General features: G+C 41.6%; 1 protein-coding gene across 2 annotated transcripts; it reads left to right on the top strand.

The window, feature by feature from the left end:
• The first annotated feature begins 1531 nt into the window (after nucleotides 1-1531).
• Nucleotides 1532-12824, top strand: chst7 (carbohydrate (N-acetylglucosamine 6-O) sulfotransferase 7). Of its 2 annotated transcripts, none has more exons than XM_036570720.1 (2): nucleotides 1532-2898; nucleotides 11175-12824. In XM_036570720.1, the coding sequence occupies exon 1, from the start codon at nucleotides 1623-1625 to the stop codon at nucleotides 2889-2891; it is 1269 nt and encodes a 422-aa protein (XP_036426613.1). In that variant the 5' UTR covers nucleotides 1532-1622; the 3' UTR covers nucleotides 2892-2898; nucleotides 11175-12824. The 2 variants fall into 2 exon arrangements, with proteins under 2 accessions (XP_036426613.1, XP_036426614.1); XM_036570721.1 differs by having other exon boundaries at nucleotides 1532-2928.
• Nucleotides 12825-12847: the final 23 nt, after the last annotated feature.

Genomic DNA, 12847 nt, shown 5'->3' with positions numbered 1-12847 from the left:
TCCCTATATCATTTCTTTCTCATATGGTTTGTGCACGTCAAATATACAAACGCTTATACAAAAGTAATATAGCCGACCAATATACCAGATCCACAGGCCTGATTTCTGTGATTTCTGAGCTTCCATACCTGCGCTCTGCACGTTTATTTCAGCTTATGATGGAAAATTCCAAATTTGGATCATTAGAATACGACTTCATTGCTGTTTGCTTGTTATTTGATTTTGTGATTAGTTTGTGAAATTGTAAAACAAAGCTATTTCTTGATTTTTCCACTGACTATACCAGAATCAGAAAAGAGAATCGACCCATTTGCCGTTTTTCAATAAATGAAAATCAAATGAACAGAAGGTACATTGACCATAGCAAATACTCAGTGTTGAACTAACAAACTATATTGTATTACAACATACAGTACAATATTGTTTTAATACAAAATATAGGAATACTATAGCTATAAACTCACATTAAAACACAACAAATCTTTATTAGTTCGCTCTTTTACTATTACTGAACTCGTGATCATTCATAAACCGAAAATTAAGAGGGATATGATCATCGCTTGTAACGTAGACCTGCTGATTTTAAATGCATTCTATTCATGAACTTGTTTAAACATTTTATAACCATTCTCAGTGAGTGATAATTGCAAAGAACAGTAAACAAAGTAACAAAGTAACAGTGAACAAAGTAACAAAAACAAATTCATCCCCCATTTGACACTGAGCATAAAACAGCAGCTTGCCTTGTTTCTTCCAAAACAGACTCCCTCGATGGCCTCAACCGCCTCTTTCTGATGCATTTTGTTTGTAATCTACATGGGCCAAATTAGATAAGAAGTACAGCTGAGAACATAATTTTGCTGGGTACAGTGCATGTACACTTCGGGTGGCACACAAGTCTGTCCCAAATGCACCCCTGAGGTATCTTGTCCTTTATGCCTATATATTGCTCACATTAAGTTTGGACTTTGAGGAGGGCTGCAGAGCTCAGGGCGCCTTTTGGGACAGGACCTTTTTTGCCTGGCTGTGGAATTTAATAGTATCTATATTTATTTATTTTTATATTTTATTTTATTTATTTGTCTGTATTTTTATTATATATATATATATACATACAATTTCCTATGTTTGGATTTATGTTGCCTTCTTGTAAATCATTATTTTGTCTGCCTGTGTTCTTTATGCTGCCTTTTTGGGGACTCTTATTTTGCCCGGTTGTAGGTTTTTACATGCCCTATTTTAGGATTTATTTTAGCCTGCTTGTGGATCCTTATTTTGCTCTTTCTTATAAACTTATATATACTTATATAAACTTATATAAACTTATATATATATATATATAGCCTATTTTTGGATTTCTTTTTTGCCGGCTTGTAGACTTTTACTTTGTTGTTTTTGTGGACTCTTATTTTGCCAGGCTGTGGGCGTTGTCAATTTTGTGGATGTAACTATTTTTCCGGCTTGCGGACTTTTACTGTGCCCGCCTCTGTGCCTGCGTATGTGTGTACAAGCTCGTGTGGGCGTGTTCATAGCGGCGCAAGCAGCTGAGCGGAGGGCTTTTGGTGGCCGTTCGCACCGGGGTCGCCAGATCTGAGCGGATCGCAGAGCCGAGCGCTGCGGCAATGAAGAGGAGGCTTCAGAAGAAGTACATCATCCTCATCGTCGCCTACTCGGTCCTGCTGCTGCTCGTCCCGTACGTGCTGGACTACCGCGGCCACTCGGCTCATGCGAAACATGCAGTGCAGCAGCAGCGCTGCCCGGACCTGGAGAACACGATGGCGCTGTGGAGCAGCAGCGGCATCGGCGGAGCCAACGGCAACGGCACGGAGGCGGCGAGCGAGGATAACGGCAACAGGAGCGACACCAAGATCCACATCTACCTGCACGCCACGTGGAGGACGGGCTCGTCGTTCCTGGGCGAGCTGTTCAACCAGCACCCGGACGTGTTCTACCTGTACGAGCCCATGTGGAACATGTGGCAGGCGCTGTACCCGGGCGACGCGGCCAGCCTGCAGGGCGCCGTCCGCGACATGATGAGCTCGCTCTTCCGCTGCGACTTCTCGGTGCTGCGCTTGTACGCGGGCTCCGCCAACGTAAGCACGGCGTTCGTGTTCGGTTGGAAGACCAACAAGGTGATCTGCTCGGAGCCGCTGTGCGCCGCCTACAGCAAGCGCGACGTGGGGCTCGTGCAGGGCGACGTATGCGCGCGCTGCCCGCCGCGGGACCTCGCCGAGCTTGAGCGCGAGTGCCGCAAATACCGCGCCGTGGTGATCAAGGACGTGCGCGTGCTTGACGTGGGCGTGCTGGCGCCGCTCGTGCGGGACCCCTCGCTCAACCTTCGAGTCGTGCAGCTGTTCCGCGACCCTCGCGCCGTGCACAACTCGCGCCTCAAGTCCAAGCTGGCGCTCGTGCGCGAGAGCATCCAGGTGCTGCGCAGCAAGAAGCACGCCGACCGCTACCGGAGGCTCCTGGCGCCCGGAGCGCGCGCCAACCGGGCCGAGAACTATGTGGCGCGCGCCATGGAGCTCATCTGCGACGGCTGGCTGGGGGACATGCTGCTCGTGGCAAACGCACCGCCGTGGCTGCGCAGGAACTACATGCAGATACGCTACGAGGACTTGGTGCTGCGGCCCGTGGACGAGCTGAGGCGCCTGTACCGCTTCGCGGACCTCTCGGTGTCGCCGGAGCTCGAGAAATTCGTGCTGAACATGACGCGCGGCCGAGGCTACAGCTCAGACAAGCCGTTCCTCATCTCGTCCAGAGACGCCAAAGAAGCTATATTCGCTTGGAGGGAGCGGCTGAACGTGGAGCAGGTCAACCAGGTGGAGGCCTACTGCAGCGAGGTCATGCGCCAGCTGGGCTACCAGAAGAGGAACCTGGAGCAGACGTAGGCAACAAGTAAGAGAGATCCTCGCCCTGACACCACAGGTAGCAGTGGGTCTGTTAAGGGAGGGAGGGGTTCAGGCAGGTCATTTAACTGTCTTCTGCAGTGTTTCACTATCTAGTCCTTGGGGACCTCCAGACACTTTATAGGTTCTGCACACCTGAGCCAAACATTCAAGACCTAAACACCTGGTGCAGGTGCGCTGGGAGGTCCCCGAGGACTGGACTGGGAATCACTGGTCCAGTGATAGTGAGTAATGGGGCCTGGACTTGTAGTGTAATCTTGAAGAGCACAGAGCGAAGTGGCTTCATTTGTGGGCTTCAGTGAACTGATGCTGAACTGGCAGGAAGATCTTGAAACATCTCAACGTGGGATTTCAAGATCTTGAAGACAGTCCTCCTATTTTATTTTGAATCCTTTGGGAAGTGATCACTCTGTAGTAGTATCTGCAGCTGTTTTCTCCTCCATCAGGAGCTTTAATGAAGTAATCAGGCTACATTACAAAAGAGATGATTAAGACTTTAAAAATATATATCGCTGTTGTTGGAACAAAACCTTGTTTCTCCAAAATGGTAACTTTACAGGAGAAGGAAAAACATTTACTCTACAACTTTACTCTTAATGTAAGTCAATGGAACCAGACTTTTTTCCAGGTAATTCTGAGTAGTTTCTTTTGGTCCATTTATCATGAAATTTACACACAATGTAAAGTAACAGGCATTTTTAAACTATGTCAAAAACTGAAAAATGACAAAAATGGAGATACGAGGTTTTGTTCTGACAGCAGCGATATATATTTAATACTGACAGAAATATAACCTTTCAGTGACTGACTGATTGTCCCAAAAACGTGTTTCTCTCAGACATCTTACAATGTTTCAGTTTTCCCTTATTTTTCTTCATCAGTTAAAATGAGTTTAAAGGTGTTCCACCACTCATCCAAGGGGCAGGCAGTAGCAGTGGGGATGATAATATCGCAGTCATATTGGTATTGACCGATAATTGCCTTAAAAAATGATCAACATTGGACAGAGAAACCAATATTTGATGATGTATTTATTGTACACCAGTAGAGCTTTTAAAATGTTGCACTAAAATGTTGGCATTTTATTTACCTTACTGTATTTATAACCCTAAAAAAACTAATAATATATTTTTCTCTGAAGTCTATCCAGGTAGATTAGCAGTAGATAAATCAGCATCGACAGATATGTGCATGAAAAATACTGGATATTGGCGTCAGCCACAATTCTCATATCAGAGCATCCCTAGTTAGCAGTATGTCGGTGAAGGGTTTCAAATCACTGAATCCTTTAGTAGTAAGTCAGTGTGTCTGGATTTGTGATATGATCTTGAAGACATCTAGAGGACAATGGGAGTCTAAATGAAGGCTCAAAATAAGACCAAAGTTAGCTAAAAAATTCCCCCCATCAGTCTATCTGAATGCCAGTGATCTCACCAAGTATTTGAGTTGTCTGGTAGTATTAAGTCAAGATGATTGGGTTTGGTGTAATATTGTCGCCACCAGACAGTCAGACTTAAACAGTTCTGACCCACTACCTCCATCATTACTGCCCTCTGTTTATTCTTGTAGTCATTGCTGTTGTAGTGATTGTTTAGACTGGCATTCACTATTCACTATTCACAAATAGATTGCCTGTCTAACTAGAGCTGCCACCTCCTACATGGTGTACTGAATGTCTTGTCTGAATTTTGTACTTTTGTCCTATAATGTATACTTGAATTGTTTCTTAGCGGTGCTAAGAAGGAACCACAAATTAAGAATGCAGTGTAACTGCATATATCACAATAAAGGATGTGAACTGTTTATTTATCAGTTCAAATGAGCAGTTCAGTTCAACTGATGAAGCCCCTCATATGAGTGCTGAAACATATTTTCAGGGATTCACCTTTTTATGAATTTTTATGTCAGGCTTCACTTTCTATTTCTTTATAACGAAATTGGCCAATTGCTGTTTTTCATTAGGCTGTTTTTTAGGCCAAAACTCACACCATGTGGGCTAAATCAACACATGAAGCACACTAGCGCTTTTCCAGTGCTTTCTCTTATTTACAATACAAATAACACTATTTGCTTTTTAATACGCAGACATAGCTATAAAATACAGTGTGAGTACACTTTCCTGACTCACGTTATTTACATCCTAAAATTGCAACCAAAATAATAAATTGGCCAATGGGTTACGTTTGAAACCAAAATCTACAGATTTTGATCATGTGGCCCTATTAAGATTACAAGAAGTCCAGTTTCTTTGACTTACTACAACTAGACAGTGTACTCATAACATTGTTTTCCCAACTGCCACCTCCTATTTTCCATGGAGTCCTGTGGGAAGCAACTGCACTGAAAAAATCTCTTCAGCTGTTTTTTTTGGCACAGCGGAGCCCTCAGGGTTTAGAAGAGTTCTTTCTCCCTCTTCCGTCAGGAGCTTTATTCAACTGACCAAGTTACATTACAGAAAAGATGATTAAGCCGTTCAGAACAGTACAGTTGTATTCATCTTCAGCTCCAAATTTAATACTGACAAAATGTTACCTTTCATTGGCTTCCAAAATTTGCTGAGGCATGTCAATTTCTTACTAATTCAGACAGCCAATCAGGCTGAAAAGAAAAAGGGGGGGTTGCCATAGCAACAACAAAGATGGAAAGAAATAAGATCGGCAAGGAGTTTTTGTTGTTGTTATTGTTAATATTAATAATATTATTATTATTAGAAGTACTCGTATTAATGGTAGTAGGATTATCTGATATTTATAGCTAGGTAGCCAGTATGATAGGATAATGCTTTCTGTTATGGCAACATATGTATATGTATATTTTTTTGTTTGTTTGTTTTCATTTCTTGCCTATATCAGCACTAAAATGAGTTTCAGTAGCGCCACGTTTCTCAAACCCGCTCTGTGTGACGTAGCCTCAGGCAGATACGGCCAGCTCAGTTTGACGGAAACACAAGACAAGCTCAAAAAAGTAACCATCACAGAAGGCTTGGATGAGAAGCCTTTCAGTTTGAATGTAGATTACACAGCAGTGCGAGTAATGCTATGACACAGCACCACATTGTTTCTAATAATAGCCTAATGCACTGAAGAGATTCAATTGATTAACAGAGTAGAGCTGTTGGATGGCAGTCAGATACAGCACCAGTTTTCCAGCTCCAATATTGGAGGCGCACCTGCACTTCACAGCTTTTGTATTCCCTGCAAATGAGTAACACCTTTAGCTGAATCAGGTATGTTAGAGCAGGAAAAACGAGGGCAGAGCAGGCAGAGTACAGGACTGGAGGTAGCAAATGCTGAATATAGCATGACATGCTTTTCCATTCTTATCTGTACTTTTATGGTAAATGTCCACTTGCAGTTGTTTGTCGCCGCACAACGTCACACCGCTTGTTGATTGCCACGGCTGAGCATTTCTGTTATAATGAAGGAAAACAAACTGTAACTGTCACAAACATTTGAAAGGCTAAACAATAAACATACTGTTTGCTATTTATTTTTTAGTTAATGTGCATCTTTTAATGCTTAAAGCTCACAATTAGGATAAACTGTAGGCTTTTACACTTTTATAAAGTACATAATTTGTCCACACATTCAAGACCAACATATAAATAATGAATTTGTTGGCTTGAAGGCTACCATAATAAGTAACCTACATGCCCATGTGAGCCTGCAAGTGAGTTAAAAGCTTTCCCACTCAAACCATGTAAACCTCAGCCAGTCAAAGGTTTTTTCTTCATATTTTTTTTGTTAACAGTTACGTATAACCGGTAATTTTTATTATTCTCCGAATCAGTCTTGGATTCAAAGAAAAGAAAGATAGCCATTGTTGCCTCTATCTACCTTTGGAGAAAGTGTAAAGGATGCTTCGGCCTCACTAGAAGAACTTGCTTCTAAACAAAAGGTAGAAAGAAGATTTGACAAACTACTGCTGCTTTTGGGGTGGATTTTTGGAGCCTATACAGGATGTCTGGAGACTGCCTTTTGTGTGTTGGCAATATAATGATTATTTTGCTCACTGGTGAATGTAGAACATTATTGCTAGAAAGCTAGATATCATTTTTCAAGCAGCCCACCCCCATAAAACCACCCAAAAACAGCAGTTTTCAAATTTTCCTCCCACCTTTTGATGCATCATCAGAAGAGGCTTTAGTCTGTCCCCTTTGACGGTAGTGACGAAGACCAGTCCACCTTTGCCCGAATAGCTAAATGCAAAGCAGTGGTCAGATTCATTTGCATGAAGTAAAAATCTGCTGAACGTTTTCTCCACAGCGCAACAGTCATGCACTGTGCAAATGAATAAGACGTGGCTCGGTGAACTTGCAAGTGGATGTGAACCAAACTGCTGAATCAGGGTTTTTACCGTATGAGCTTGGAGTCCTCTGAGTCCTTCTGTGTAGCTTTAGTCATTGAATAGCATGTATAAGAGGTATTTGCATAAAGCAGTTTGTCATCTCTGAACCTGAAAAGGGCAAGTCAGAGGTGACAGTGGTGAGGAAATCCCCCCTTAACTAAAAAAAGGAAGAAGTGTGAGGAGGAAGTAATATAAACAGAGAAAGCATCCTGTGTTCATGCCTGTAAAGATGTTGGCTTCTTCCACTGAGTGATTGCAATTTGGTATTTACTCAAATCACAGATTGATCTTCTTTACGATCCTTATTGCGAAGTCAATGTCATTCTGGATACTTCCAGTGGGGACTTTGCATCTGATTTGACTAGGGTTTGTAAAGGGTAATGGAAACAGGGGATAGTGAACTTGTTGAGGGTCACTGAATCTCCAGCTGTGTGTTAGTCACTCAGATTAATGTGGGCAGCTTTACTCTCACACTTTACTGTAGTCGTTAAGTTATAATGACTATATTATTGTGGGTTACAAAACATGGGTTACAAAAGTCGCAGCTACATCTTTAATTCCCACCATATGTCCATATACAGTTTCAAAAACACACCAGGCTTTTTAGTCCTTTCTGAAAGTAGGGTGTCTCATATGTAGCTGCTGCTGTCACTTCCCTAACTCTATCGAAAACCACTAGAATCATGTGACCAAGACTCTTCACTACTTACATCAGCAATCTATTTATATTCTTCTCGGTTCAGTTTGGCCATACATACGAGAGACCAAACTGACTCTGCCGTGACAAAACTACCATTTATTTGCATTCAGCAGGAACATGCTGATGAACAGCAAAGCCTAACGCTGAGCTCTTAAACCTCATAGGAACCATTAAATATTTACTACAGAGATACTAAGCTGTAACATCAGTTAGACTCTGAGAGCAAAAATGTGTCCCATTGACAGATGGAACGCATCCAACAAAGTGTATCTGAAATTATATACACTGCCAGTGGCAAAGCAACACAGCAGATAAAATCCACTGGTCTGCTCTTTGTTTGCTGGTGCAAAGTATCACTCTGTTAGTCTCATTGCGTTAAGTGGAGGAGAGCAAGGCACACAAAGAACTCACAGTTAACACTAGCCAGGCTAAAATACAGCCTACACACAGCAGGGTTAGTTGTAATGCAGTGTTGGTGAAATAATGAGAGTAGAGCCTGACCAATATAAAATTTTTAAGACTGATACCAGTTTCAATATTTAAGGATTTAAAAATCCAATCCAAATATAACTGCCAGTATTCTTTTTTCTTTCTCTTCTTCCAAAATACACAACGTAGATTTCCCCCAACTTTTCTTATGTGTAGTTATTTAAGAGTCTTGACCAAGATAATATGATATAATGCAGTTTAAAAATAAACTTGCATCTTTGGGATTTCACACTGTAGTGTTACGAACACAAATTAACATCTATTGTATGATTGTTTAAAGAATTTAATGATTAAACAGATTTTTTACCTGAACCATCTGAACATGGAGTGTTAGGGCCGTTACACAGGGGCGTGATGCGAAAAAAACAACACAAAACTGAAATATTCGCAAGCAAAAGTACACGCTTTTTTGTAATTTCATCAAATTGTTTGTGCTGTTTAAAAAGATGGGCAGAATTTCTCTGAGAAGATCCTTTAAAAATGGGAAAACTGTGACAGTTAAACAGAGTGTCTTCAAGTGCAGTAAGACCTCCTTCATTTCTCACAGATCGAGATTACAGTGATACTACTATCCCTTTGGGAAAGTGAATGTAGCATGAGGCACCAGAATGTAACTGCTGCACCATTTAAGGTGGAATGGAGAAATTTGAACCTTCTTTATCTACGTTCTGTTTTCCAAAATGGTGAACAAGAAGCTGACTTCAGCTTCATCATGTAGGCAGAATAAATAAAACGCTGTAGTTTAACCACTCATTGATGTTAGTTGTTTTATCACTGATAAAGATAGCGTAGCTAGCTTTGTGGGTAACCTAATTTGGCAATGTGCAGCGTTATAAGCTACGATATGTGATGTTGCCCGAGAATTTTTAGACGTGACACTGTTCAACTCCATTTCATAAATAAACAAACAATCAAATTTGTCTACAGCTCAGCACAAGCTCAAAAAGAAGGTCTGGATTAATGTTTAAAATGCCTAAATTGTCTCAAATGCAAAATCTACATTACACTGATGACAATAGATAAATTACATCCACAGAAGACATGGCTTTCTCTCTCAAGTTAGCTTAGGTTTTGACTAAGTTCTCTTTGAATACTTTGTCAACGTGCTCGCAATGAACAGAGTCATAATTCATTATAATTCATTATATTGGCCAGGCCCTGCTTTCAGCTTTATCCAGACGTGCTACACATTCTTAACCTCTTAAATTGCTAAGGCCCACAGTGAAATTCCACACTCGCTTAACTATGTTAGAGTAGATTCATAGTAGTTACTGAATAATTTGTTGCACTTACTAAATAATAAGTCTTAAGATTAATAATTGAATAAGAAGTGTGCAGTAAGGGACTGTATCACGGAGCAAGTAGAAGAAGCAGTGGAAAAAAACCCTATCGGATGTGGCTTAATTTCACACATGCTACTCCTACACAGCTGCTGACGTGGCTTTATTTAACATCGACCACAGAAATGATGTGATAATGAGGTCTTAACCACTCATTTTAATGTGTTGGGATGATAGGTGTTTTTCTGAGTGTGCTTGTAATCCATTGGACACTCAGTTCTGGAGTGTGCTGTAAATTCAACACTGGTAGGATGCATTTACTTTGTCCCTCATTTGGCTAATAGTGTGCTAAGTATGTAAGCGCATGGGCTTTATCTGGATATGTAGCTGCTGTAGCTCATCTGATTGAGCAAGGCCAAGGTCACAAGATCCTTTCCCAGGGAGCCTGCATAGTGATTTAAAAACAGTACTAGGGCGTTAGGCCTGTGTGATATGGCACAAATATAACATCACAATACTTCAAAGCTTTTTTACAATACTCAATATGCATCACAATATTTTTTTTTTCTGAGGTTTGATAAGTTGTAACAGACTTTTGAAATACTCAAAACGATCAAAAACTATGAATACAGCAAACTCCCAAGGGACAATTAATTATGCTACACTTGAGATAAGCTTTACTTAAGCCTAAACATATGGGACTGGTTTCCTGGAATAGTCTCAGACTAAAGTGCCAATGTTGAATCGCCATTAGAAATTCTTTTAGTGTAGGCTTAGCCTTTATCTGGGTCTGGGAAACCAGCCCATAAACAGTTTAAAATAATGTCACTGTATTAGTGCTCCTTCCTTCAGTGCTTATATTATAGTGACAAGAACAATATGAATTTTACTAGTTCGCACCATGCCTCAAATATAGGGTCGTAGTAAGAGAAGAGACTGTAAACAGGGAGAGAGCCCTGGAGTTGGAGTTCTGGGTGGCTTCTGCTTTAAGTTAGAAGGTTGAATCTCCCCATTTGATGAACAGAGGTAGGAGAAAGAATGGAGGGACAAGGAGGACATGGGGTGTATGTGTGTGAAAACTTGAAATTTATAGGATGTTAGATTGGAAGGAGGAGGAGCATTATTATCATCATTATTATCATTATTATTATTATTATCACTATAATTAGGACTGTACTTTCTATGGGACTTCTAATATTACACACAGTCATTAGTTATTAACAGTTGATAACTAATGGTAATCAGTCAGTCAGACAGTTTAACTAAAGTGACTGGAGTCTAAGAAGTTTAGTTAATTGTCCACTAATGTTACTTTTTTAGCTCTTTAAAATCAGCATCAGTCACTAAATGTTTATATCGGTCTGGCCCTAGATATTCTAAAAGTGTATCTTATAAACATATATCTTACGAAGTGATCATGCAAATGTAAATTTGTCTCTTTCATGGCAGAAGCCTGAGGAGGAGGACTGTGAGAGAAGAGCAAAGACAGGAGGCGGAGCTAAAGCTGCAGCAGAAGGTGTGAAGACTGGCACTGAGCTGCGAGGGACTGACACTAGCAATGTTTCCTTTTCTAGGAGAGGCCTCCAAAGCTGTGTGAGGCAGTCCGACAGACTGGACCAACATGAGGGACACTGACAAAACCCACTGGCCTCAGAAGATCAAACCCAACCAACACCCCACCCCCCAAACCTGAATAGAAAAACACTAACAATGACTGTAAGCTTGAACATGAGATGGAAGAGGGTTACACGAAGAGAAAGAGAGCGCGTCAGTCCAGGCTGTGTCCTGACGGCCAGATTTCATCAGTGCTAATCCTTCTCCAATCCCCAACAGCCCCTAATCAGCCACAGGAGATGGAGCCCTGGGCCTCTGGGCCAATCTGTGTGTGTCTGTACGTGTATATGTGGTCAGTCTGGGATGTGGGAACTTAGGAGCTCTGTGTTTAGCTGTCCTACTTTTGTCTTTGGCACGCCATTGTTTGGTTGCCCAGAATGGGAGTAATCTAAACATTCCTGAAGACCACGTTGCTTAAAAAGCTCCGAAATAGACGCACATAAACATCCACAAAAACTCACATCCCATCGTAGCCATCTCATGCATGAACCCCAAGAGGTTGTGCAATGCACAACAGTGCTTGCCAAGGTGGCTTCTGAAAAGGAAAGTGGAAGACATGAAGAGGCAGTGTTCCCTTCTGTCTCCAGACTGGTGTGGGATTGTGTAATAATCCAGGACAGTGCCTCCATCATCACAAACTGTGCAGAAGGTCTGATGGGGTGGGTCTGCAAATGCAGCCAGCAGCCCCTAGAGTGCATGTGACACTCACTGTGTAATGGTCAAACATTTGAATGTGCAAATGGACAGTATCTAGACCAGGGGTCTTCAATTCAGTTCCTGGAGGTCCAGAGTCCAGCGCAGTTTGGTTTCCTTTATCTAACTGACATATTAAACGTAGTAACTGACTGATGAGTGGAATGGGGGGGGGGTATTTCACAAAGCAGGATTTTTCAGGGAGCCAGAAAACTTCCAGTGTTCAACGATTGTGAAATAGGAATGTCTCTCAGCTCTTTGTGTATTGGACAGGCTTGACTCTAGGCTTAAGTTATTTTGCTAAACTGAGTAATCTAGCAGCTCATCTCACACATTAAGTTTATACAGGGTTCTGATTAATCCTCAGGCATGTGCACATGGAAGTGTTTACAATGAACAGCCAATCACTGAAAACAGTTGCTCAAAGAAGGAATGAGAAATCACACTACCTAAATATATATAGGAAATAAAGCATTTTTAATGGTCAAAATTCAACAGTGTCACCACCCCAATCGTACTAGTGCTTTCTGGATTGAAAATGGCTAAAAATTATATTCTTGATATTTATGTTTTCTCCACTGAAAAGCAATAATTTTAACATGACTGATGGAGAAAAAAAGTGACATGAAAAGGACCACAGAAGACTGTCCCTGATCGGTCAGATGCTCATCCAGAGCGATCCAAGAGCTGTTTATGATCTGCAATCCCAAACTTAACCTGCCCTAGAACTGCTTCATGAGATAGACCCGTGCCTTGTGAAATACCCCGCAGGTGAGCAGGGGGAGGGGAAGAGATTTGATATGTAGAGCAATGTG

This window comes from Colossoma macropomum, unplaced genomic scaffold, assembly GCF_904425465.1.
Source record: "Colossoma macropomum unplaced genomic scaffold, Colossoma_macropomum, whole genome shotgun sequence".
Lineage (NCBI taxonomy): Eukaryota > Metazoa > Chordata > Actinopteri > Characiformes > Serrasalmidae > Colossoma > Colossoma macropomum.
Note: the sequence above shows the minus strand (reverse complement) of the source record. Positions and strands in the feature narration are given on the sequence as shown.